General features: G+C 42.0%; 1 protein-coding gene across 2 annotated transcripts in view; it reads left to right on the forward strand.

The window, feature by feature from the left end:
• The window catches only part of EED (embryonic ectoderm development), a 29336-nt gene that overhangs the window by 197 nt on the left and 1461 nt on the right, over positions 1–27678 (forward strand). For both annotated transcript variants that reach the window (XM_026651661.2, XM_026651662.2), the window contains exons 2-10: positions 9278–9430; positions 16640–16732; positions 17710–17775; positions 18698–18823; positions 18918–18999; positions 21456–21547; positions 24603–24736; positions 25922–26027; positions 27122–27280. In XM_026651661.2, the coding sequence (XP_026507446.1) occupies positions 9278–9430; positions 16640–16732; positions 17710–17775; positions 18698–18823; positions 18918–18999; positions 21456–21547; positions 24603–24736; positions 25922–26027; positions 27122–27280 (1011 nt within the window). The remainder of the gene's footprint in view (positions 1–9277; positions 9431–16639; positions 16733–17709; positions 17776–18697; positions 18824–18917; positions 19000–21455; positions 21548–24602; positions 24737–25921; positions 26028–27121; positions 27281–27678) is intronic.

A 27678-nucleotide genomic window follows, 5' to 3' on the forward strand; every position in this document is an offset into this window, starting at 1 on the left:
AATCTTGTACTGTGGAACAATATGTTTTGCAATATTCCTACATACATGTAGTCTTTTGGTGAAAGGAGACTCTATTAGAGAATGTTTTTAAATAAAAGTTATTACAGTGGAAGAAAACTCCACTTTTGTGCAAAAATTTATCACCAAATATGTGCCTCTAAAGACTGTCCTAACATAAGAACAAAACAAAAGCAAATGATTGGCTGCAACAGAACTGCTGTATAATACCAAAAGAATGTGCTTAAAATGATAGAATTATACAAGCCAATGAGATTCATACCTAACTTGTTATAATTTTTTTTCTTTCTTTTGCTTTTGTACCATAAGTTACATTATGGTCATTCATTCACACAATACAGTTTGCAAGTCTTTTCTGTTAGACTGTTAAAATTAAATTCTGAGGTCCCAATTCTGCAATGAGCTGTGTTGTTAGATTTCTGCAACTGTGTGTAATCCATTGCAGGATAGAGGCTTAGTGATATAGTTTTCTATAAAGGTGAAGTCCTTATTTATTGTATGCATATACAATATTTGTACAGTGATTTAAGTACCAACCATTAAGATCTCTGGGCATATCTATGTAGTTTAAACTCTGAAATGATAGGATACAATACTAAAAAGTCCTGTGTGTAACCCTGGTCGGTCACTTCTGCTTTACCCCTCTTTTTCTCTACATACAGGCTCCTGCCATGTCAAAACAGTAGTTAAAATAAGTCAGACTAAGAATATGTGAGCAGATGGCTTTGGAGGAAGTAGCTGTGAAAGACTTAAATGAAAGAGGGCTTAGGGCAGAAAGGGAGAGGAATCCATTCCAAGAGGTAGAAGCAAAGTAAGGGAAGGAAAAATTTTGTGGGAGGAAAAAAGACAAAGGGAGCAGTTGAGGGAGAGGATTGGGTGGAGCATGGGAGGCAACAAGAATGTGGAAAGAAGCAGGAGCAGAGCTATTCAGACTCCTGAAGGTAAAGATAAAGAGATTGAAACCTGAGCAGATGAAGAGAATAACTGCATCAATCCCCCATCCCCCACAAACTTCACTTCTTCCCCTTTTCATCCACTCAGATTTCAAGCACCTTATCTTCACCTTCAGGGGTCTGAATAGCTCTGCTCCTGCTTTTGTCTTCACATTCTTGTTGCCTCCAGTGCTTCACCCAGTCCTCTCTCCCAACTGCTCCCTTTGTCTTTTTTTCTCCCACCCTTGGCTACCTTCATTCTGCTTCCAAACCAGCTTTTTAGGGTATGTCTACACTGTCCATGTTATGGCAGTGCTGCTGCAGCAGCACTGTGAGGTGGGCAGTGTAGACATGCTTTATTGCTGGGGAAGAGCTCTCCCGGTGCTTTAAAAAAAAACAAAAACCCACCCCTAATGAGCGGCGATAAAGTTTTAGCGTTGAAAGTGGCAGTGTAGACACAGCCTACATAGGCTTAGGTATGTCTGTGCTTCAAACGCTGCAGCTGACTGTAGCACAGTAGTAGTGTAGACACTTAGGGCTTGTCTACACTGGCAATTAACAGCGCTGCAACTTTCTCCCTTGGGTGTGAAAAAACACCCCCCCGAGCACAGCAAGCTGCAGCGCTGTAAAGCGCCAGTGTAAACAGTGCCCAATGCGAGGTGTTTCAAAGGGAATGAACAGAACAGGCAATCATCAAATGATTCGTCCCTTGTTGTACACTCCCAGCTTCTGGCAAGCAGAGGCTTGGGACACTCAGAACATGGTGTTGCATCCCTGCCCATCCTGGCTAATAGCCATTGTTGGACCTATCCTCCAGGAACTTATCTAGTTCTTTTTTGAATCCTGTTACAGTTTTGGCCTTCACAACATTCCCTGGTGAGGAGTTCCACAGGTCGACTGTGCGCTGTGTGAAGAAGTACTTCCTTTTGTTTGTTTTAAACCTGCTGGCTATTAATTTCATTGGGTGACCCTTAGTTCTTGTGTTATGTGAAGGAGTAAATATCACCTTCTTATTCACTTACTTTACACCAGTCAAGATTTTATATCATATCCAGTCGTCTCTTTTCCAGGCTGAAAAGTCCCAGACTTTTAAATCTCTCCTTAAATGGAAGCTGTTCTATACCCCTAATAATTTTTGTTGCCCTTCTCTGTACTGTAGCTGTGCTGTCTGGAAGATCAGTGGAAGAATCACTTGAGATGGAGTTCCTACAGCAATGGAAAACCCCCTTCTGTCACTGTAGTCTGTGATTTATCTATGGAGTTATAGTTACGGCCTATGTTGCTATAACATAGATGTGGCCGCAGCTTTCTCCCTTTCTGCCCCAAACCCACTTTGCTTTCTCCAAGCCCATCTGCCCACACGTTCTTAGTATGAATTAATGTTGTAATTATTTTTTTTTTATGTCTAGAGTCAAATCTTGCAGTTCCTGTTAAGTTAACTCCCACTGATTCCAGGTATCTGTATGGTTGCAGAGTGCTTCCTAGCATCAAAAAGCAAGCAGACAAAACTGACATGTAAAGGTGTGCTGAGAGCCTGTGTACTACAGCAAGTGAAGATAGTACTGTATCTAACTACTTCGCAGGGAGTCTTGCCTGAGTAAAGATTGTGGGATTTGGTCTTTATTAGTGTAAGCTCAGTGTGTGTGTGCGGGGGGACTTTGTTTTCTGTGTTTGTAAAGAACCAGATTTACTACATAAATCCAGGTTTCAGAGTAGCAGCCGTGTTAGTCTGTATCCGCAAAAAGAACAGGAGTACTTGTGGCATCTTAGAGACTAACACATTTGTTAGTCTCTAAGGTGCCACAAGTACTCCTGTTCTTTTTACATAAATCCAATGAGAATACTAGTGAAAGCTGCACATAAGACTATCTACATTGTCTTAACTCAGGGTATGTCTACACTACGGGATTAATCCGAATTTATATAATTCGAATTTTGGAAACAGATTGTATAAAGTCGAATGTATGCAGCCACACTAAGCACATTAATTCGGTGGTGTGCGTCCATGTACCGGGGCTAGCGTCGATTTCTGGAGCATTGCACTGTGGGTAGCTATCCCATAGTTCCCGCAGTCTCCTCCGCCCATTGGAATTCTGGGTTGAGATCCCAATGCCTGATGGGGCCAAAAACATTGTCGCGGGTGGTTCTGGGTATATCCTCCCCCCTCTCCAGGGAAGCAACGGCAGACAACCGTTTCGCGCCTTTTTCCTGGGTGAACAGTGCAGACGCCATACTACGGCAAGCATGGAGCCCGCTCAGCTCAAGACAGCAGTCATGAACATTGTAAACACCTCGCGCGTTATCGTGCAGTTTATGCTGAACCAGAACCTGCAAAACCAGGCGGCGAGGAGTAGGCTATGGCAGCGCGGCAGTGAGAGTGATGAGGATATGGACATGGAATTCTATCAAACCGCGGGACCCGGTGCTTTGGAGATCATGCTGTTAATGGGGCAGGTTATAGCCGTGGAACGCCGATTCTGGGCCCGGGAAACAAGCACAGACTGGTGGGACCGCATAGTGTTGCAGGTGTGGGACGATTTCCAGTGGCTGCGAAACTTTCGCATGCATAAGGGCACTTTCTTGGAACTTTGTGACTTGCTTTCCCCTGCCCTGAAGCGCCAGAATACCAAGATGAGAGCAGCCCTCACAGTTGAGAAGCGAGTGGCGATAGCCCTGTGGAAGCTTGCAACGCCAGACAGCTACCGGTCAGTCAGGAATCAATTTGGAGTGGGCAAATCTACTGTGGGGGCTGCTGTCATGCAAGTAGCCAAAGCAATCACTGAGGTGCTGCTACGAAAGGTAGTGACTCAGGGAATCCCATTGCAGGAAAGCCATCCACTATGACCTGCACATGTCCCAAACTGTGGTGGGGCGATAGATGGAACCCATATCCCTATCTTGGCACTGGAGCACCAGGGTACCCAGTACATAAACCGCAAGGGGTACTTTTCAGTGGTGCTGCAAGCACTTGTGGATCAGAAGGGACGTTTCACCAACATCAACGTGGGCTGGCCGGGAAGGGTTCATGACGCTCGCGTCTTCAGGAACACTAATCTGTTTAAACGGCTGCAGCAAGGGACTTACTTCCCGGACCAGAAAATAACCGTTGGGGATGTTGAAATGCTAATAGTTATTCTTGGGGACCCAGCCTACCCCTTAATGCCATGGCTCATGAAGCCATCCACAGGCAGCCTGGACAGGAGTCAGGAGCTGTTCAACTACAGGCTGAGCAAGTGCAGAATGGTGGTAGAATGTGCATTTGGCCGTTTAAAAGGTCGCTGGCGATCGTTACTGACTTGCTCAGACCTCAGCCAAACCAATATCCCCATGGTTATTTCTGCTTGCTGTGTGCTCCACAATCTCTGTGAAAGTAAGGGGGAGACTTTTATGGCGGGGTGGGAGGCTGAGGCAAATCGCCTGGCTGCTGATTACGCGCAGCCAGACACCAGGGCGATTAGAAGAGCACACCAGGAAGCGCTGTGCATCAGAGAAGCTTTGAAAACCAGTTTCATGACTGGCCAGGCTACAGTGTGAAATTTCTGTTTGTTTCTCCTTCATGAAAACCTGCCCCCTTTATTGACTCATTCTCTGTAAGGAACCCACCCTCCCCCTTCCCCCAGCTTGCTTTCAAAGGAAATAAAGTCACGATAGTTTAAAATTCATGTATTCTTTATTAATTGATTATAAACATAGGGAGAGAACCGACAAGGTAATCTGGGTGAGGTTTGGGAGGAGGATAGGAGGGAAGTAAAAGGCCACTGAAAAAATTCAATATAATGACAGCCTTTTGGTTGGGCTGTCCACTGGGGTGGAGCGGGAGGGTGCACGGAGCCTCCCCCCCCGCGTTCTTACACGTCTGGGTGAGGAGGATATGGAACATGGTGAGGGGTGAGGGAGGTTATATAGCGGCTGCAGCGGCAGTCTGTTATCCTGCTGCCATTCCTGAAGCTCCACCAGACGCCGGAGCATGTCCGTTTGATCACGCAGCAGCCCCAGCGTTGCAGCCTGCCACCTCTCATCTCGAGCGTCCCTCATGACCTCACGTTCACTGGCATCTTTCCTAAATTTAGATACCGTGTTCTTCCACTCATTCAAATGAGCTCTTTCATTGTGAGTGCATTCCATTATTTCCGTGAACATCTCGTCTCGTGTCCTCTTTCTACGACGACTTATCTGAGATAGCCTTCGGGACGGAGGAGGGAGGCTTGAAAAATTTGCAGCTGCTGGAGGGAGGGTTGAAAAAAAGGAGAGAAGTTTTTAAAATGATACATTTTACAGAACAATGCTTATACTCTTTCACGGTGAACAACGCTATTCACATTACATAGCACATGTGATTTCAGTACAAGGTCGCATTTTCCATTTTAATATTGAGTGCCTGTGGCTTTGGTGTTAGAGATCACAGATGCAGGTCCGCGCAACAGAATTCAGCTTGCATGCGGCCATGGTAAGCCATTGTCTTTCGGCTTCTGTGCCCTCCTTTCCCACATACCAAGCAAAGCCCGTTGACTGCTGCGGTTTTCCTGTTAACCTTCAGCAGCAGAAAACAAACTAAACCCCCCCCCATACAATTCTCTGGGATGATCGCTTTATCCCTCCCCCCACCGCGTGGCTGGTAACAGGGAAGATCCCTGCTAGCCAAACGCAAAAAGCTCAGGGCCAATCTAACACCCCCTCCCCCTCCCCCCCCCCGCGCTTGGCTAATTGCAGGGAAGGATTTCTTTTCAGCCACAGGCAAACAGCCCAGTAGGAACGGCCACCTCTGTCCCCTTAATTAAATTCCCGTATTTCAACCAGGTTACCATGAGCGATATCACTCTCCTGAGGATTACACAGCGAGATAAAGAACGGATGTTGCTTGAATGCCAGCAAACACCGGGACCATACGCTGCCAGGCTTTGTCATGCAATGATACCAGATTACTTGCTGCAAGCATGGCGTGGTCAAGTGTCCTACCATGGAGGATGGAATAAGGCTGCACTGCTCAGAAACCTTGTGGCAAGGCTTTTGGAGTACCTCCAGGAGAGCTTCATGGAGATGTCCCTGGAGGATTTCCGCTCCATCCCCAGAAACGTTAACAGACTTTTCCAGTAGCTGTACTGACCGCGAATGCATCCCAAGTCCTCAGGGCAAAGTAATCATTAAAAAACGCTTGCTTTTAAAACAAGTTTTATATTTTAAAAGGTAAACTCACCTGAGGTCCCTTCCATGGGGTCATGGTCTTGGATACTGGGTTGGGAGGGTACTTCAGTCAGGCTGAGAAAAAGATCCTGGCTGTTGGGGAGAACGGAGTGCTGGGTGCTCTCCGCAAGCTCGTCATCCTCCTCCTCCTCTTCCCCGTCTGCAGAATCCTCAGGTGTAGCTGATGAGATTATCCCCGCCTCGGAATCCACGGTCAGAGGTGGGGTAGTGGTGGCGGCCCCCCTTAGAACTGCATGCAGCTCGGCGTAGAAATGGCATGTCCGCGGCTCTGACCCGGAGTGACCGTTTGCCACCTTTGTTTTTTGATAGGCTTGTCTGAGCTCCTTGACTTTCACGCGGCACTGATCTGGGTCCCTATTGTGGCCTCTCTCCATCATGCCCTTGGAGATTTTTTCAAAAGTTTTGGCATTTCGTCTTTTCGAACGAAGTTCTGCTAGCACTGAATCCTCTCCCCATATAGCGATCAGATCCAGTACCTCCCGTACGGTCCATGCTGGTGCTCTTTTTCGATTATCGGCCTGCATGGTTACCTGTGCTGATGAGCTGAGCTATCTGTGGTCACCTGTGCTCTCCACGCTGGGCAAACAGGAAATGAAATTCAAATGTTCGCGGGGCTTTTCCTGTCTACCTGGCCAGTGCATCCGAGTTCAGATTGCTGTCCAGAGCGGTCACAATGGTGCACTATGGGACAGCTCCCGGAGGCCAATACCATCGAATTGCGGCCACACTAACCCTAATTCGAAATGACAATATCGATTTTGGCGCTACTCCGCTCGTCGGGGTGGAGTACAGAAATCGATTTTAAGAGCCCTTTATTTCGAAATAAATGGCTTCGTTGTGTGGACGGGTGCAGGGTTAACTCGATTTAACGCTGCTAAATCAGAATTAAAGTCATAGGGTAGACCAGGCCTCAGATATACTATCTTTGCTTGCTGCTGTACATTGGCTCTGAATGCACCCATGTGTCAGTTTTGCCTGCTTGCTTTCAGATGTTACCAGGATTATTGTGTATTACAGAAAACATAATTTTGAAGTATCTATAAAATGTATGCTTTACAGCTCATAAAGTTTGTTAAAATTTTAACACTTGTCTGTGAGGTATAGATGGGGAAGGGGGAAAAGCCTCCAGTTAGTGTTGTTTTTTTCAGTTAACCATTCCAGGGAACTAGCAAGTGTGTGTTGTATTTTTGATTGTCTTTGTGTTTCATACAACACATACTTTTAGTGGTTAGTTTAACAGAGTGCTGTGGGGTCAGCTTGAGGATAAGGAATAACCTGAGGACTTGGGCTCTCTGGCTTACTGAAGAATAGGCTCACGATGGAGGAGAAAGGAGGAGACCACTTTATCCAAGAATCACAAAAGAGGCTTCTTGGGGGACCTACACTTAAAAATTGTACTGACATAGCTCTGCCAAGTAGATTGTGATCATGTAATATTGCATAAACTATACTGGAATAAGCATTTTTATACCAATATAACTACATCCACACCATATTGACAAAATCCTACTAATGCAGACAAGGCCTGTTTTTTGACAAATCCACTGAAACTAGAATTTCCTTAAGTTTAGTGGAGGTAGGAAGAGAGATGGAATTAAAGACCACAAACTTCCTATGGCTCAGAGCCTGTGAGGGCAGTCAGCCTTCCCCTGGGAAGCTGTCCTTCAGTGACAGAGATTGCAAGCACATGCAGTATTTTTGGGTACCATATTGAATTTGTTAATGTTCTATATATCTGCTGGGCCAGGGACTTTATTCAGCTCCATGGGGGGGAGGGTTACCATAACTCCTCCAGGAAGTAAAATGGTGGGGGGTGATTACTGCAGTCCCAGGGATTGTAAACAATTCAAAAGGGGTACCACTCCCTGGGTTGGTTTGTATATACTGGTTCAAAGGGGTATCAGAAACCCAAGGAACCAAAGAATTTCTGGCATAAAACAGAGTTTAACCTAAAATGGGTGGGGCGGGGGAGGGAGACTTCTTTCCATCTCAACAAATGGACCTTGTCTTTGATCCAAGGGAGGCCCCGAACACTGCTACATGTTGGTAAACTCCCATTCAAAGGTCCCTGTGCAGAGAGAGATGATGGTCTCAGGCCTCTAGACTGAGCGTGCCTTCTTTGAGAAGAGCACGGGGTCAGGGAGGTAAAGGTGCAGTTACACTGAAACTATTCCCCATTCTATGGGGGGAACATGGAGGGGATGATTCCCTCTGAGTTAGATGATTCACTTATGACGTGGCTTTCAGAGGTACTGAGCTGCTGCAGCTCTTCAGTGGGAGCTGTAGTTGGTCAGTACCTTTGGAAAATCAGGCTGTTACAGTCTGTCTTTTGTGTCCGTTTAGCCCCACAACACCTCTGAAGTTGCTTAATCCGTTACTGTTTTGTATTCACTTTTATTCCTGAATACTTATTGACACCATACAGAAGACAGCACTCCTAGGAAAGCTACATTCCTGACAGGAGTTAATTTATAATAATTCTTTGCACTCAAATATTCTTTTCATTATAAATATCTCAGCAGTCTTTACAAGCGTTGTTTATTCCTGTAAAATGCCTGTGAGGTAGATAATTACCACCCCCCCCCCCTTTTTTTTAAGACCGTTTCCCTGCCCTGAAAAGGTTTAGGTTCTATTTCTTATCTAACCAAATTCCATGTGATGAAATGAGAAATTGAGTGTCATTTAGTCTCATTACAGATAGCAAATTTGTTGGTAAGAGTAGGAGGCTAAGCAATGAAAATGTCCCCCTGCTTCTGGAGTCCTTCTGGAGTCTTGCAGTTGTCTGCTCTCTTTTTGACATATCCGAATCAAAAAAATTAAAGGGCTAAAGTTTCTATCTTTAGAAAGATGACAAGTAACATAATATTTCCTGAAAAAAATAACTTTTCTACTGCACTGGACACAACTGTCTGACCTTTCCATATCTCTACAGAGGAATGCTGTTTTTATTTAGAAAATCTATAACATTATTTTTTTTTCCCTGTGGGAACTTTTTTTTTTTTTTTTGAAAGTCCGTGTGCAGAGAGTATTCCTATTGGTGGAAAAAAATGTAAAAGCAGCTAGTTTTCCATTATTTGGGTTTCTTAAGTTAGGTACTGATATCTACCCATTTTGTATATTTTCAGGATGATGCTGTTAGTATAGAAAGTGGTACTAACACTGAACGCCCTGACACCCCAACAAACACTCCCAATGCACCAGGAAGAAAAAGCTGGGGAAAAGGAAAATGGAAATCCAAGAAGTGCAAATACTCCTTTAAATGTGTAAATAGTCTGAAGGTAAGGCTCAAATAGATGAGGTTGAAAACTAGACACTAGTTGTGGTGACCACTTTGATTTAGAGACACTATCAAGTCTGATATCTCAACTTTGCTCATGCTTCAGAGGAAGGTGATCCTTTTTCTCCCTTTCTCTGTCCTTCCAAGCTAATTATGCAATATTGGGCAGATACTATCGTGATGAAAACCACAGAAATAACCATAATTAAATGCTGAATATGGAGTGGAGACATCATTCATGATCCCTAGGGAAATAGCTTATGCCATGTGGTATGAAATATATTTTACCCATCTTTGACCTATACAAAAGTGTAACAAGACTACACTTAAGAGTGAAAAATCACCAAAACAACTTAAAGGAATGGAATCTCACGTTATCTTGTAGAGATGTGTGGAGCAGGATATTTCTGCCTTCCTAGACTTGCTTTCCATTACTTTTACTGTTTTTACACATTTGCCCTCCAGGAAACCATGAAGTGTGTCTATTACTCACTGCTGTAAATTTTAAACACTGTTGTGACTGAGTCTGAAAAAACACTCTAAAAATATTTTTTAAACACTTGTGTAGGAGCTCCCTTAGGTGTAGTTTAAATGCCAAGAAAACAAAAGTACAACTTTCCAAATAAAGCAAACCTTTATTTCCTGTTTTTGTGCGCTATATATATATATATATATAAAAATAAATAATATTTTTTACAAATTAGTTGTCAAAAGTCCCTTAAAAATGAAGTAAAATGTCCTTTTTTGGGGGGGGGGTAACTATTTTGAGAGCTCAAATATGTATAGACGTAAAGGTTAAGCAGTAAATAAGTGTGTGCTGGGATGATTTACAGCATATAGATAGCCTATGGGGCAGTAGGTTTTTCTGAGAAAACAGTAGTTTCTTGATGTAAGTTGTTTGAGCTGTTCTGACACATTGCCTTTTAGAACAAAATACTATCTTTATTTACCTTCCAAAACCTCAGCTGAGCATTGTATGATTTTCCTTGTAAGAGTTAATATCATTGCAGATACATTTCTGCTTTTCCTAAACTCAGACTCAGATTTGGACAGATGTATTTAAACAAATTAACCTATTGTCATGATTACATGGCTAGCTGCACCCTTTGTCCTCTTCCTGGTGTCTGAATGACCGGAGTCCTCCGGTCTTGTGCCTTTAGCTCTTACCTGCTTCAGAGTGGTATTTTGCAATTCTCCCACTCTTTCAGTAGGACCAGGTCCAAACTGCCCTGTGTGTACCATTCATTTCTCACCATGCTGAGATCTGGGCACCTATTTTCTCTCCATGGCAATCTGTGACTGGTGATATTGACCAGTAGCCTTCTTAAAAAGAAAATATTTTCTATAGCAGTTGGAGCAAAGTTTTAGAAAGAAAAAAACTGATTTTAAAACACCCAACTTTTATGCTGTATCCCATAATGGTGACCTAGGTGGGATTAACTACTTCAGAGGTGAGTTCCTGTGGAGGTCTTTGGCTGTTTCTCTGTTTCCCTGTCTCTCTCCCTCCCCCCCACCACGAGAGTGTCTGTTAGCCCTTTTATTGTACCATCTTCTGTTGGGGAAAGGGACAAGCTTTTGAACGACAGAAGCTCTTCAGGACTTGAGGAAGAGCTCTGTGTAGCTTGAAAGCTTGTCTCAAGTTGGCTCAGTAAAAGATATTGCCTCTCCCAGGGACCAACACTGCTACAACAAAGCTGCAAACAACTAAACAGTGTCAGCTTTCTTTGTTCTCCAGGAAGCTATTTCAAATATTGGTGGCCTTTGGCCTCCCCCCTTCCTCTACACTGGTCAAACCAGTTCAGGAGCTGGACTAGAGTTGTCAGCACTAATTGTTCTGGTATTGTCCTTTAATACCTTCCATTTGAAGGTCATTAGACAACCATCATGACACATCTCTTGCCTGCCTGGGCTGTTCCAGATGGTCTCTTAACACCATGGCAGTGGCAGGCCAAAATACAGTGTTAATTATTAAAGAGCACCCCCGTGTTTGTCACAAAAAAGAAGATAGGCCTGTAAACATATACATGTATCTTAGTAATATTAAAATCGTTTTTCTCACTTTTATAGTACCTTTCATTTGAAGATTTTAATCCACTTTGTAAGTGCTAACTTCCTAGGCATATTGTGACCTAGGTTAGTATTGAAGTCATTTGTGGCATGGCTTAACTAAGGGTATGTCTACACTTGCTAAGTTTTTTGCGCTGTAAGTTTCACTGGTGATAGGGAACCGGTGAAAGTAAAGTGCTGGTTTGTGTACTCAATTCCTCAGGCATCAGAGTGTGTTTACATTAGCAGCACTTCCATCATGGATGAGAGTAGTGCTCTAGGGCAGCTATCCCACAGTGTAGTTCTCTCCATTTTGACGATAGGTCTTGTGGGAAGGGGGTGGGGGGCGAGCGGAAGGCGTTCTGGGTCCCTGCTCAGTGCCCCATGATGCGCTGCTTCATGTCCCAGCAGCCCTATTACTTCCTTGTTTCTTTTGCAGCAATTTTTAACACTCTTTGCTGTCTGGCTGCTTTCCCTACCACATCTACAAGCAGGAATGGATCCTGCACTGCTGTCCACTACTCTGATAGCTGTCACTTGCACATCATGCATGGCAGTGTAGCTAGTCTTAAACTTGCAAAGAGATGCCTGATGAGCTGCTGAAATGGAAATAAGCCTTGGCTACACTTGCAGGTTAGAGCATGTTAAATCAGCCCCGGTCACCCTAACTCCTGAGGTGTCCACACTGGCAAGGCACTTAGAGAGCCTGGACTCTGCAGCTGGAGTGCTCCTGGTAATCCATCTCCAGGAGAAGCATAGTGCTTGCTGCGCCCCGGCTGAAAAACTGCTGTGATTGACCTCCGTTGAAGTCAAGTGTCTACTCTTGTCATTGTTTGCAGGCATGGAGATATCCCCTTTCAAAGCTCTATTTCTCACAGCCAGCATGCTTATCTGGGACAAAGCAAACCATTACTGTGGAATGCTGCTGCTGCCCCGAGGCAGGTGGGGTGTGTGTGTGTGGGGGCAGATGTCGGGGTTTCCCCCTGCTGCTGTCTGAACTTACAAGACAGCATGCTGACACACTCTCTGCCCCCCACAACACACTCCCTCTCCCCCCACATACACACAACACACTCCGTGTCCCACTCCACCCCCCTGCCCCCATTTGAAAAGCATGCTGCAGCCACTTGCACACTGGGATAACTACCACAATGCACTGCTCTCTGTGGCATTGCAAGAGCTGTTAATGTGGCCATGCCACTGCACTTGCAGCTGACCATGTAAACACACAGTAGTGCTTTCCCTGCTGCTGTCTCCGAGGGCTGGTTTAATTCCCGGCGCTCTACATCTGCAAGTGTAGCCATGCCCTAAGTAACATTTGATTGCTTTTAGCATTAACTGAGGAGCTGAGCACTGTGGAATGGTGTTTTTGGGGCTAGGGAAAGTAGCTCAGAGTGGTGGGATCGTATCATTATGCATGTCTGGGATGACGACCAGTGGCTTCAAAACTTTCGGATGCGGAAAACCACCTTCATGGAACTGTGTGCTGAGCTTTCCCCAGACCTGCGTCACAAGGACACCAGACTGAGCTGCAGTCACTGTCAAGAAGTGTGTGGCAATCACATTGTGGAAGCTGGTGACTCCAGACAGCTACCGGTCGGTTGCGAACTAGTTTGGAGTGGGGAAATCGACCATTGGTGCTGTGGTAACTCAAGTATGCAAGGCCATTAATTGCATCCTACTGTGCAAGACCGTGACTCTTGGTGTTGTGCGTGACATTTTGGATGGCTTTGGAGAAATGGGCTTCCCTAACTGTGGTGGGACCCACCTTGGCACCGAGTACATAAATTGTAAGGGGTACTTCTCCATGGGTTTTGCAGGCGCTAGTGGATCATCGTGGGCATTTCACTGATATTAACACTGGATGTCCGGGAAGGGGCATGACGCACATATCTTTAAAAAACTGGCCTTTACAGAAAGTTGCAAGCAGGGACTTTCTTTCCAGGTCAGCGGATCACCATCGGGGAAGTGGAAATGCCCATTGTGATCCTGGGAGGCCTAGCTTACCCATTGATGCCATGACTCATGAAGCCATACACTGGAAACCTAGATGTCAGTAAGGGACATTTCAACAACAGGTGCAAGTAGGTGCAGAATGGCTGTGGAATGTGCTGTTAGAGGGCTTATTCCTTCACCCACTCACTTCCCTGGTCCTTCTCGCATGAACAGAGAGCAACAATACCCAAAGTCCACAGGTGCAAACAATTCGATGTTTATTGGGGTGAACTTCCAGCAAGCAATGATTCCAATTTCCTTCCTTAGTGTCCCCCTTCCCAGCTCTGACACCACAGAGCCTTGCCTGTGTCCCTCTTCCCATTCCCCCCTTAGCAAAACATGATTCCAATTCCCCCACCCCCATTCCCTGTTCCCATCCCCCCCTTACTTCCTGATTGACTGCAGACTATATAGTAAAACTTGAGTTCTGCTTAGCTATACCATAACCAATCATTTTACTGAAATTTAACCAATCCTAACATATTGTAACATGATTATCTAACCAATTATATCCTACCACCTTAATTGGTTTACACCGAACAAAATTAATTATACAGCAGACAGAAACTATCACAGAACCAGACAGGGAAATGGGGACTACAGTGATAGAACAACAAGGAAATGAGGATTTCACATCCCAGCTATTGATAAGTAAGTTCTTGCCAGACAGGATGCTATCAAACTAAGTTTCCTTTAAATCTTCTAGGCACTTCCCTTTCTCTGTAGGTGATAGATATTATCAGGACAGGATCGTTTCCTAACAGCCCAATAGCACCTTATTTCAATGTGACTAGCTTGGAATGTGAGGATGTGACTGTACGCTTCCCAGCTTATGGCTGCCTCTGCTGCTTAGCCAGAGGCCTGAGCCTAAGAACAGGGCCTCAGACTCACAGTAAGAGAAGACCCTTACACCGGCAGACAGTGATTTTGATTCTTTCTTTTATACCTCTATAACTAGCTTAGTGATAAGAATACACCTAAATTCTTAAAAGTATAGGCCTTTGCAAACAGGCCTGCATATCTATATCCTAACATGTGCATTTGGCCATTTGAAAGCACGCTGGAGATGTTTGTACAGTAGATTGGAAACGAGTAAGGAAAATATTCCCATGGTTATTGCGGCATGTACTTTACATAACATTTGCGAGGGGAAGGGCGAAAGGTTTACCCATGTGTGGAGGCTGAATGCCTGGCTGCTGAGTTTCAGCAGCCAGATACCAGGGCTATTAGAGGGGTACAACGTGTGGCAGTTAGGAGCCGGGATGCCTTGAGGGAAAAGTTTGAAAATGAAAATCATTAAACTTTGCTGCTGGGCTTGGGAAAGGAAGTGTTAACAGCATGTGCTGTGCTACATGGTGGTTCTGTCTGTAATTTCAGTGAAGATGAAGTGCTAGTTGACTTGTAGCTGTGATGACATGTACAGAAACGTGAACACACAAATAAAGCTTGCTTCTTTTTGAAAATTTTGTGCTTTTATTTTTAAAAAAGAGAAAACACCATATGCACATATATCCATCCTCAATAATGGTGGGGGGCCCGTATACCTCACAGCTGTGTATAACTCCAGCTGTTGTTTGACAAGCTGTCCTGGGGCTTTACAGGGGAGGGGTGGACGTCCGTTTACCTGGCGTCAGAACAGCGGAGGTGCAGGCCAGAGTGGTCACTTTTGGCACTGTGGGATATCCTCCAGAGGCCAAAAGGTGTTTACACAGGAAGAATGTATCTTCACTTTCACATCACCACAAAAAGAATAGCGGTAAGAACTGTATGCTTGTCAAGAAGGTGGTTTTCTTTTTGCGGTGAAACTTCTGAGTTTCACTGCAAAAAGTCATTAACAAGTATAGACGCTCCCACGGATTTTGTGCAAAAAAGGGCTATTTTGCGCTTTAAATGGCAAGTGTAGACATGCCCTAAGGCTTTATTCTAGAGCAGTGGTTCCCAAACTTTAATAACCCGCGAACTCCTTTCACGAAAATATCAAATCTCGCGAACCCCCTCCTAAAAACGAATATTTCCAGGGATTTTCTCCCTTACCTGAACATAAATGATAGAAGCAGTGATCTTGGAAATAATGTGGGTTTTTTTATGACCCTATTTATTATTACATTATTTATCATTACATTATTAATGTTATTACTTTATGAAAATGGCAACACTCTTCCAAGATTTCACCTCTGTAGCTCATACCACTTCGATTAAGCCTCCTACATGTTTCATCAAGGAGTACCAGACGTGAAACAGCATGAAGATATTTACGAAGCCAACTCAAATAAAGAGTTCCTCCCACAAGCATTTGGGTCTTGAGCAGTCCAGGCAAAAAACGCACGACTACAACAAAGCTTAAACTTGTTCTGCCAGGAAGTCATGGTTACTGGGCTCGGGCTGTTGGCCCCTGTGTCTCACGGGGCTTCTGCTGCCGGCCCCCACGGGGGTTGGGATCCCTCGGGACGGCTCTGTCTGCCATTACAGACATTTTTTTTGAGAACCCCAATATATTTCATGAACCCCAGTTTGGGAACCAGTGCTCTAGAGAGTTGTACCACCTTAACTATACTTGTCTAGTTAAAGTGGTAACACGCCCCCCCCATCCTCCCCCCCCCAGCCAATATGGACACAGTTATTCCAGTATTGCTTTTTGTCTATCCTCATAAGGAATAAGGTATGCTGATAAGGCCCTGTATACTGGTATAACTGCATCCCAACTAGGGGTTGTATCAGGATAACTATTTGGGCTTTAAAAAAAAATCACACCCCTAACTGAAATAGGTAGTTATACTGGCACAAAATTTGTGCGGACCAGGCTTTAGACCCAGAGGTTGCCTTGCCCAGGATCACAAAACAAGCAAGTAGTCAAGCTGCAAATAGAACCAGTACATAAGAGGTGGGGTTTTTTTCACTTCGCCTTTAAAGCTTTGAGCAGAGGAACACATTTTTATCTCCCCTGAAGATGAACAAGTTAATGTGCTGTGCTACTCTTTTTTTTTTTTTTTTTTTTAAGAGCGAGTATATTGTGTCAGAATATATAAATGGCTATAAATGTAGTGCCCTTTTATATGAGAAGAGGTTGTACAAAAATAGGTTCCTTTTGCCACAAATCATGAGTTTCTGAGAAATAATGTCTGGTCTCCATTCTCTCACATGTTTCCTTGACCTTATTTTTCCTTTACAGGAGGACCACAGTCAGCCATTGTTTGGAGTCCAGTTTAACTGGCACAGTAAGGAAGGAGATCCATTAGTGTTTGCCACTGTAGGCAGCAACAGAGTGAGTATATGCTCATTTTTGTCTAATCATGTTGCCTCTAAACGTGGTTCTGTTTCTGCGTGCCAGTTTCTTCCTCCTCCAATCCAGTTACCAGTGTTCAATATTTAAAATACTGTGGTGGTGTTTTGTATTCCAATTTTCAAGGCTGTAAATGCCTGCAACTTTAAAATGGGTGAATCCAGTGGACTGCAGTGTGATGGTACGCTTCAGTGGTTTGAGAATAAGGCTCATATTTTACTAAAATTCCTTCAGTTGTGTAGAAGTTGGAATATCTATGAAAGGGAGACACTAAAATTCTTTTCAGGTGAAGTGTTGGTTCTCCCCTATAACATGTTTAAAGGGCTAAGTGATGTACAGCAGGATGAAAGAAGCATCTTTATTGGTGTCAATGTGCCAAGTACTGATAGTAAGTAAAGATTAGTGGCCTATGTGAGATGAGTTGATGGATTCTTGGTGAACAGACCTTCACTTAGCAGCAGCCTTAAGAAATAGTTAACAGAGAGCACTGCATGAGTTGCTCTGAATATCTGTTTTATGAGTAAATAAGAGAACTTCATTTTCCAAAGTTGTCAGTGCGGCAGTTATCACAAGCACTAACTAATGTAGAGGAATAAGTAACAAGGGCCATGGTTCTTTGCAAAGAAATTAAAGCAGACAATAGAATGACTTGTCGATATCGAATAGAAGTAACAAGTTAGGTTAGCGCTAATTGTATTTATTTCAGGATATGGTATAGCCTGTCAGCAGCCTTCATCCCTGGGAAGTGCCACCATGAGGAATGTTTAAATAAGTCATTTAGTCTGATAAGACACATGAATGCTTTTGCATCAAACCACTTCCACATTCAGCTAAGGAACAGATAGTAGATGGGACCTGTGTGGTAAAAGAACAAGACACCCTTCAATTTGCACAGATGAATGTGAAAATCATATGCCATATTGCATGAAACTAATAATCCATTAAACCTTTTTTTCCAGGTTACTTTATATGAATGTCATTCCCAAGGAGAAATCCGTTTATTGCAGTCTTACGTGGATGCTGACGTATCCTTCTAAAGCAGCTGGTCATAAAATGTTTTTTTAGTAGGACTAACATGAGAAATATTTGTTTACTCCCTCTTATACTGTCTGTGATAAAAAGAACAGGAGTACTTGTGGCACCTTAAAGACTAACAAATTTATTTGAGCATAAGCTTTCGTGGGCTACATCCCACTTCTTCGGATGTCTCTAAGGTGCCACAAGTACTCCTGTTCTTTTTGCGGATACAGACTAACACGGCTGCTACTCTGAAACCTGTCTGTGATAAAATACTGTAAACACCTGTTGATAATGAACGTTCTTCACTTCAGATCCAAACTCCTGCCTGTATCCCACAAATTTTAGCTTTACTTTTCTAATATTACAAATGCAGCATCATGAAACATGTTATATAAAACATTGTTAAAAAGATTCTACATAATCTTATGCCTCCCAGCGCTAACACTTGTATAACAGGTTTCATGTTTGTAGCTTCTACAGTCTTCTAGAACCCCTATGTAGTAGGTAGCATTCCTATTTTAGTGCTGGGGCCAAGGTTGGAAATGGGAATTCCTGGCTACCAGTCCTGAGCTTAAACCACTTACATGGCTAATAAATTATTGTCTCACCTTCATTTTAGTCATTTAGTCCCACCAGTTGCGTCCTTTTGAAGAAGAAATTGCTGATAGATCAGAGGGCATTTCAGGTGTATGGTGCAGCTTGAGGAAGCAAAAAGAGCAGCAAGGAGAGAAACAAGCACAGGAGAGGGAGTGGAGTTGTAGAAAGCTTAGAAATCAGAATAAATATTAATCTGCTTATCTTTGGCCATACTCTAGTGAGCTTTTTTACAAAACGGCAACTGTGCTTCTAAACAAATGTATGAATACCTTATTCTCTTGAAGGAAACGCTACAGCTGCTTCTGTAGTCCTTAACATGGCACCTATTAGGCAGATGAGAACTTTTATACTTGTGCATGGACCTATGATAGCAATACAAGTCACCCTCTTCTGGCTGTGGCTGGGTCAAGGGGTATTATTAGAATAATTAATCCCATTACAATGCAGTGCATAAAGGTGAGTGGTCACTGCTTCGAACTGCAGATTGTATTTATTCTAAGTATCTCAATGTGAGAGGGGGAAATAATTTTTTGTTTGAAATCTGTTCTAGCACTACGTGGGTCATGGAAATGCAATCAATGAACTGAAATTTCATCCAAGGGATCCAAATCTCCTCTTGTCTGTAAGCAAAGGTATGAAAGTTTAGCTTCTTATTTTTTTGTTTAGGAACCATCTACTTAATTTTTTTTTTAAATACCATGCAGGTGGTCTTGGGTGTGAATGAGAGTAGCTAAACCCCATCAGAACACAAAGATTAATGTGTGACACTTTAAGAATTGAGGTGGACAGGATGGGTGAGGTAATATCTTTTATTGGATCAACTTCTGTTGGTGGAAGTGACAAGCTTTTGAGCTTCACAAAGCTCTTCTTCAGGTCTGGAAGAGATAACCAGAGTGTCAGCTCTTTTTCCAGACCTGAAGAAGAGCTCTGTGAAGCTCGAAAGCTTGTCTCTTCCTCCAACAGAAGTTGGTTCAATAAAAGATGTTACCTCACCCACCTTGTCTCTCTCATATCCTGAAACCAACTTTAAGCATTGAAACTCTAGAACAAATTTACTCTGTTAATTTGGATTTATGTGTGGATGAAACCCACTGCCTGTATTAGACATAACTGCATCCATTGATGCCAAGGGACTGCAGACAGTGTCTCTGTAGATAGAAAGAAAACATCCATGGTTAGGTGTGACAGTTGTGCAAACCATTGGGCATTGATGGAGCTTTGTGATTATCATTTAAACTTTTTATATGCTGAGTTGTCCTGCCATCTAGTGGTGTTGGCTACATGGTGCACACTACTTTCAGTATGGAAAAAAATTCTTAGCTTGATTCTCCTGTCACTTACTCGAGTATAAATTAGGAGGAAGTGAAAGGAGAGATGGTTCATATGGTCTTGATTAGACTATCCAACCAATCATAACCTCTTAAACTTGACTAACTTAAAGCAAGACTGTGTGTTCACAAGAGTGAAGTTTTCCAAGTGCTAGAGTTAAAAACTTATTCTGTTCTAAATGCAGAACACCCTACAGTTGTGCAGTGTTGTGGATGAGACTTCAAGAACAAGAGTCGAGAAACTGAAAGTGATTCCTGCAGCTTTGTGTATAGTGTGGTGTAGTTGTGCGAACCATAATTTTTTGAGTTTATTTTATTTGTAATTAAATAGTTTGGAACTTTAAAGAAGGGAAAATCATGCAGTCACACTATTGTATGATGGTTGGATCAAATTTTGCCTACCAGACAATGATTTGACAGTGGTAGCGATGGAGGGCCAAGAACTTCTTGGCCACTTCCAATATAGATAAGGAGAGAGTCGGGGGGAGAAAGGGGAAGCAAAATACAACTAGTCTGACACATCCATCTTATATTGTACTGTACTTTAGTGGAACCATAAAATCTTTTCAGTTCTTTCTAAACCTGATGTTTTTAAATGTCAGTGGCTCTTCATTGAAAATTGGCACCAAATTCTGTCTTATGAAACAGCTAGACATGCCCTGCTGACTTCAGTGGAAGTTGCATGTAATTTATGGCCCATTTCTGCCCTCAGTCCACAGTGTATTAAAAACCTTTTTTTGGCTTAACAGAGCACAAAATAATAGCTGAATAATTTAAAGAGTGAAAAGCACTTTTTCCTGCGTACTTGGATAACTCAAATGACTGAAGGGATTTTTAGTGCACACTCCAAAATATAAAATCATCATTGAGCTGAGAATGAATGAGACATTAACTTTTGGCTGAAATGTATTTTTCCTTCCCCTCCACCGGGAAACGGCTTAAGGCAGGGGTGGGTAAACTTTCTGGCCCGAGGGCCACATCTGGGTTGCGAAACTGTATGGAAGGCTGGGTAGGGAAGGTTGTGCCTCCCCAAACAGCCTGGCCCCCACTCTCCATCCGCCCCCCTGACTGCCCCCCGACCCATCCAACCCCCCCTGCTCCTTGTCCCCTGACTGCCCCTTCCCGGGACCCCCCGCCCCTAACCCCCCTGAGGCCTCACCCCCTATCCAAGCCCCCCGGCTCCCTGTCCCCTGACTGCCCTGACCCCTATCCACACCCCTGTCCCCTGACAGGCCCCCCCGGGACTCCCACGCCTGTCCAACTTCTCCCTGTCCCCTGACTGCCCTCCAGGACCCCCTGCTCCTTATCCAACCCCCCCCACTCCCCGCCCCCTTACCATGCCGCTCAGAGCAGCAGGAGCTCGCAGCCCGGCTGGAGCCAGCCGCACTGCCTGGCAGGAGCGGCGGACCAGAATGCTGGCGGCGCGGCGAGCTGAGGCTGTGGGGGAGGGGTAAAAGCCTCCCCGGCCGGGAGCTCAAGGGCTGGGTTTGCCCACCTCTGACTTAAGGCCTGAAAATAGGCTAGGTAGGAATTCATCATTAGAATGAAAACTTTCTCAACCATACCTAGAGTAGTGTTAAAATGATACTAACATTCAACTGAAAACAATTTTTTCTTGTAGTAATGGAAGAACATACTTTTCATGCATTATAAATGCTACTGTGGGATTCCTGTTCTTGAAAGAGGTGGCTACATTAACTTTATTCAGGTACAAATGGATGATAAAGGTTAACCTGTCAGCTTCTGTGTTTTTATTCTAGATCATGCACTGAGACTGTGGAACATCCAAACAGATACGTTGGTTGCAATATTTGGAGGAGTAGAAGGGCACAGGGATGAGGTCTTAAGTGCAGTAAGTGGAAAACTGTAGGGTAGTGCCTTCAGCCTTATGTACGGGAATCCCAATATCTCTCTCTTTTTGAATCATGTTTAGGCTTAAATATTGTGCATAGCAAACCCAAAGTACATGAATTGAACACTTTAACACATTTAGGCTAATATAATTCTAAGATTACACAACATCAGCAGTAAAATACTTCCCAGTCCATAAAAACTGGACACCTGCGTTACTCAAACTCTAGAGAAACTGGATATTTTGCAACATGTCCTGAAGGTAAATAAACTAGGACGCTGTGGGATTAAAGAGTGGTGCTGGAGGGAAATGGGAAGGAATTGTTCAAAGCCCTTCTCTATGAACACCTTGTTCTAATGAATGCCTCTAGGAACTATAAGTATCCAAGTTGACCTCACCCTGTGATGAGTTCTCTCAGCTAAGAGAAACTGGTGAATCGCTACGCTAATGTTTAAAAGATTTAGTTTTAGTAGGTGATTGGATGAAGCAACCAAAGTTTAAAATAGCTTTATCCTTCAGTTTTTGCATTTATAACATATAGCTTAAAGTGTGAAAGATTGCATAGCTTTTCATGGAATAAAGACAATCCCTACCCTGAAGAGCTTGCAGTCTAATGCCCTTATCCTACCTGTGCTTAATTTTACAGATGTGAGTGATTCCTTTTGACTTCTGGTGGTAGGCAGGATACAAATATCTTAAGTAGGCTAAAGATGAAAGAAAAACAAACAAGCCATAGTGCCAATTAAATATTTTAAATCTCTAAAATATTTATAATTTTTCTGTAAATTTGCAACCATATTTAGAATAGACTTCCCACTATCTTATATTTTAACAGTGGATAAAATTGATTATATAAAAATGTAATTAATTTTTTTAACAGCTTTATTTTTATAAGTAAACCTATTTAAAATTTGAAATTATTACATGTTTTAAGGCCTAAATTTACTATAATCTGTTAAAAAAGGATTAATATTAAGCAATACATATTTGCAGCTGCAGTTTTAAAGAAAGTCATAGTGCTGAACTGGTGGAAGTCACTGGCTAAGCACCTAGAACCAGAATTTGTTGAAGTGCTACACCAGCTTTTGACAGCAGTAGCTTCTTCAGGTGTAGAGAGAATGTTTTCTTCATGTCAGGTTGTTCAGCTAGTCCAGTTCAATTCACTAACTACAGATAGTACTTCTTTTGCTTTAATAAAACAGTTAGCTTTAAATGCAAAACATGTTATGTTTTGAAAAACTTTTTTTCTTGTGTAACCAGAACATTTAAGGTAGTTTTATTTAACTAACAGAAATCATTTTGAAATGTTCTCTTGTGCATTTAATTTGAATTTTAACTTCCATCCAAATAGAGTTTGACACAATTCACAAGTAAAACTTAATCATCTTCTAGTAAATAAGAAATGCATAGTTCATTTCTTATTGTTTATTTAATTAAGAAATATAATACCTTAAATAAATGTATGTAGATACACCATACCTTTCTGGTCAGCAAAAAGCACCAAATTTAGTGTAAAGGCTAAATTTAGTTGTGAATCAACGTGTTTTAACAGTTACAAACAGTGAAAATCAACCTTTCTCTATGAAAATGACTAAAAAGTACAAATGCAAAATGAGATTAAAATCAATTATTTAAATTGCTTTGATTTTAAAGCAATCCCTCCTGGGGTCTCTTTTTTTTACACTTGTTTAGAATGACTTACAGTACACACTCTTCTGTAGATTCACCTCTCAAGGGATGCAGTTATTGCTTCATGCCACCAAAACCTTTATACCTATTTCTGTCTTGTACTTTTGATGTATACAAATAATCTATCTTTGATTACATAAATGTTTCTTGGACACTTGTACAAACTTTTATTTGGGAGACCCAACAAACTTTGCATAATCCAAGCATCACATAACTGTGGAGTTTATTTTTCTGTCTATAAAACAACTTTCAAAGGTGACATAGTGTTGAAAGACTTTGCACAAGTGAGCTTTAAGGATGAATAGAATAAAAAACCTGGTGCTTTCATCCACAAGAGAATATAGTCACACTTACCACAATTCTTGTTTTGGCCTACAGTAGTATACAATTAATTCAGTACTATTTCTTTAGTAATTAAGGACTTGACACAAATTTCACATTCAACATGGTTTACATGTAAGATGAGCTTTCAGTACTGCCCTGTCCTCATATATATCTTAGTCAAATTGTACACATAAAACAAAGGAAAGCAATAAAAAATATGAAGGGAGAGGAATGCATAAGGAAGGAAAAGCCTTACATTAATAAAGGAAACAGTGACTGAAGTTTGTTATGCCTGCTTACTTATGGCTCTGTTTATGTACAGATATTCAAATTTTATTGGTATGTAACAAATACCTAGATAGAATATTTGTGCTAGAAACAATCATTTGTCTTTGGTTGTTCTTCACATAGAAACATCCATATTGCCATAATGAATCAGATAAGTGGTTCTTTTAGCCCAGAAATGTTGCTGATATTGGCCAGTACTAGATACTTCAGAAGAAGATGCAAGAAACCACGTAGTGGACAATTAAGCAATAACCTGCCCATATAAAAACATTTTCTTAACCCATGCCACTTGCTGGCTTATGCTGTGACATAAGGGTTTATATCCTCTTAATATCGTTTTTTGTTCTGTATATTGTAATGGTGGATGGCCCTCATTTGTGTCCAATCCTTTTCTAAATTCTACTATAGTCTTTGCCTCAATTAAATCATGCGGCAGTGAGTTCCACAGGTTCTATTTTGGGGAAAATACGAGTCTTCAATTTGTTGTCTTTCAGCTTCATTGAATGTTCTCTTGTTTTTGCATTCAAGAGAGTAAAATAGGCGTGCCAAGATATGATATCTTTTACAGGAAGCAGGCTTAAATTATATTTAATACTTTTCTATCTTGAAATATGCTTATTTAGCTTGCTCTCTAGCATGAAAATATGACTTAAACGTATTATGCATCTAGTGTAAATAAAGAAGAAAATAGAATCAGTGAGTTAGTATGCTGAAACTTAACATTGAGAGCTTAAAGCGGACTCTTTTTGTGTAGGATTATGACCTTCTTGGTGAGAAAATAATGTCCTGTGGTATGGATCACTCTCTGAAACTCTGGAGAATCAATTCAAAGAGAATGATGAATGCCATTAAGGAGTCTTATGAGTACAATCCAAATAAAACCAACAGGTAAACACAATCTTGATATCTGTTCTTGGATATATCTATTAAATCTGAATCTTCTCACCAACGGCGCATATCAGCTTCTGCTGTAATGAGGGAGTTTTTCCATTGACTTGGGAATTGTGGGTCCCTAAATTGCTCTAGAAGAAGGCTTCTCTTACTGATATGTGGTGCCAATAGAGTTCTGTTTAATTACAGGTCCTGGCACTTATTTAAATAGTCTGACTTCTTCCATTTATGCGTAACTATAAGGTGTTTGGAATTGGTATTTTAATACAGTTCTAATTTCTGAAGCATCTATATAAATATATATCAGCAGCCTTCCCTGTCCCCTCGAAGTTTTATAGTAGGGTAACAAATACACATCAGAATAATTGACTAGATTGTAGTAAATAGTTCCTTAAATTCTGAAAGTGAAAATAATACAAGTTATTGTAATCAGTAATTTATTTGGGGGATATAGGGCAAAAATGCTTACACAGTTGGAATGACGCTTGAAATTTTCAATCCTCCAGTGATCCAATCTCTCAGAAATATGTTGATTTGAAAAGACAGTTACCTTTCAGTTACACTACTAGCAAAATTTGTCCTTAATATTAAGGGAAACCAACTCATGTAATTACCTGTTTGTACTAATCCTAGTGTTGAGTAGCCTCCAATTTGTGAAATAAAATGAGAAGGATCTAAAACATACTAAACACATTTTACAATGGGACTAATATTAGAAGTGTGCCTACTTCTTAATGTTACCAAATCTTAAATGGCACTTCAGACAAAACAAGATCCTTAGTGTGTTCTTACACATACTTTGTCAAAACATTTTAGATTTTGCTTGAAGTGTGTTGGGGGCTGAAGGAATCCCAGAAGTTGCTTCTGTTTTAACACGATTTGAAGTGTTTGACAAAGGGATTGCTGAATTCCTTCAGAGCTAACATTGTCTTTCCAGTGCCTCCAGCCCTTCCTCTCCCCTCCCACCTCCCCACACATACATTGGGACCTCAAATAATTCACTGACGATAGTCTTGTTGTATTTACCTTACAGATAAGTTTCTGAAATGTACGCCTCAAATTATTAGACACAGTAGAAAAGGTTCTACTGACAGTTATAAATTAACATTTTAGTGTTTTAAATTTTTTTTTTCCCAAGTGCCTCTTTTTGTCCTTCTTGATATGAATGTTTTTTCCCCACAGGCCTTTTATTTCTCAGAAAATTCACTTTCCTGACTTTTCCACCAGAGATATACATAGGAACTATGTTGACTGTGTACGATGGTTAGGAGATCTAATACTTTCCAAGGTAAAGTGTCTACTGTTTAGCCATATTTTTCAAGGTTATTTGCTTACATTCAGGGCCTTAAACAATAGTTTTTGGGTGAGAGTGGAGTAGAATGGGGTGTCTTTCTGCTGCTTTGATTTATTGGCCAGAAAATTAACTTATTGTGCCATGCAGGGTGATTTTTTCTAAGTAGATTGTGAGTTTAACTAATTGGGTTTGGATATATAAGCATCTTACATTAAAAATCTATATAAATTCTTCTAGCAATCAAAGCTCTAGTAAAAGTATATCAGAACTGAAAAGCCAGGATTCGGGTGGAATGTTCATTAGAGAAAAAAGCAAGACTGTTCATTTCTGGAAGTTCACATAGATCTTGCAACAAAAAGGAGAAATGAAATAGGTGCACTAAATTGGAAAGTCTACATCATGGAATGACTTTGATTTGTGTTGAAACATTGATAATGTTTGCTCTGCAAATATTGGGCTAAGACCCTATCTACTCTGAGACTTGGCTCATTTCTAGCAAGAAACATGTTTGGAACATTACTAAAATTCTTCAAATTTGCATGGAGACAGAACTAAACCTCCCTTTTGTGTTTGAATTGTCCAAGTGCACTTCTCTCTCTCCTTTGGCAATTAAAGATCATTGGCAAGTAGCTTAGGGTGAGCTGGCTCTGTTTGGACTGCATGGTATAAGATCTGTGGATAAATAACTAAGGGCACGTCTTCACTGGCAACGGTAAAGCTCTCCCAGCGCTCTAAAAAAATCACCTCCACGAGGGGCATAGCTCCCAGTGCTGGGAACGCGGCTCCTAGCGCTGGTGCACTGTGTATACTGACAGCGCTGAAACTTGCAGCGCTCAAGGGGGTGTTTTTTCAGACCCCTGAGCAAGAAAGTTGCAGCGCTGTAAAGTGCCAGTGTAGACAAGCCCTAAGATTCCAAGTGACATCCTTGATTCTTTTTCTTCTTTTTTATGTACTCGAGGGTAATTGTACAAGGAGAAGTTATATATCAAAATTATAGTTGAAAAAAGCATGGGTGGTGTTTATGGTTTTTTGTTGTTGTTAGTTTTTTTTCCCGCCCAAGTAAGTGATTTTTCTTACTCTTCCCATAGTCTTGTGAAAATGCTATTGTGTGCTGGAAACCTGGCAAAATGGAGGATGATATAGATAAAATCAAGCCCAGTGAGTCAAATGTGACTATACTGGGGCGATTCGATTACAGTCAGTGCGATATCTGGTATATGAGGTTTTCAATGGACTTCTGGCAAAAGGTAAGAGTGAGCTTTGCACTTTTTGCTGTATTTGAAGAAGATCCCAGTTTCGGAAACTGAAACTCTTCCCCAGTTACATATTTAGATGCCTTAATGGTATATGAAGAAAAGTTTTCAGCTTGCATGAGCTGATGTGACGGGAGGCAACATGGTCTGGAGCAAGGAGCTTAGTATTGGCAGTGAGGAACGCTAGACTTCGATCCTGACTCTCCATTGGTGGCACTGGGGAAAAATTATTCAATCTTTTATCTCCATTTAACTGATGAGGAAACTGAGGCAAATACATAAGAGACATGAGTGTAGTGTGGATCATTGGCTTTATAGTGATTTGAGTATGTGAAGTGCTATCTGTGTGTGTGTGTGTGTGTGTGTGTGTGTGTGTGTGTGTGTGTGTGTGT

Source organism: Terrapene carolina, unplaced genomic scaffold (assembly GCF_002925995.2).
Source record: "Terrapene carolina triunguis isolate 2854851 unplaced genomic scaffold, T_m_triunguis-2.0 Scaffold97, whole genome shotgun sequence".
Lineage (NCBI taxonomy): Eukaryota > Metazoa > Chordata > Testudines > Emydidae > Terrapene > Terrapene triunguis.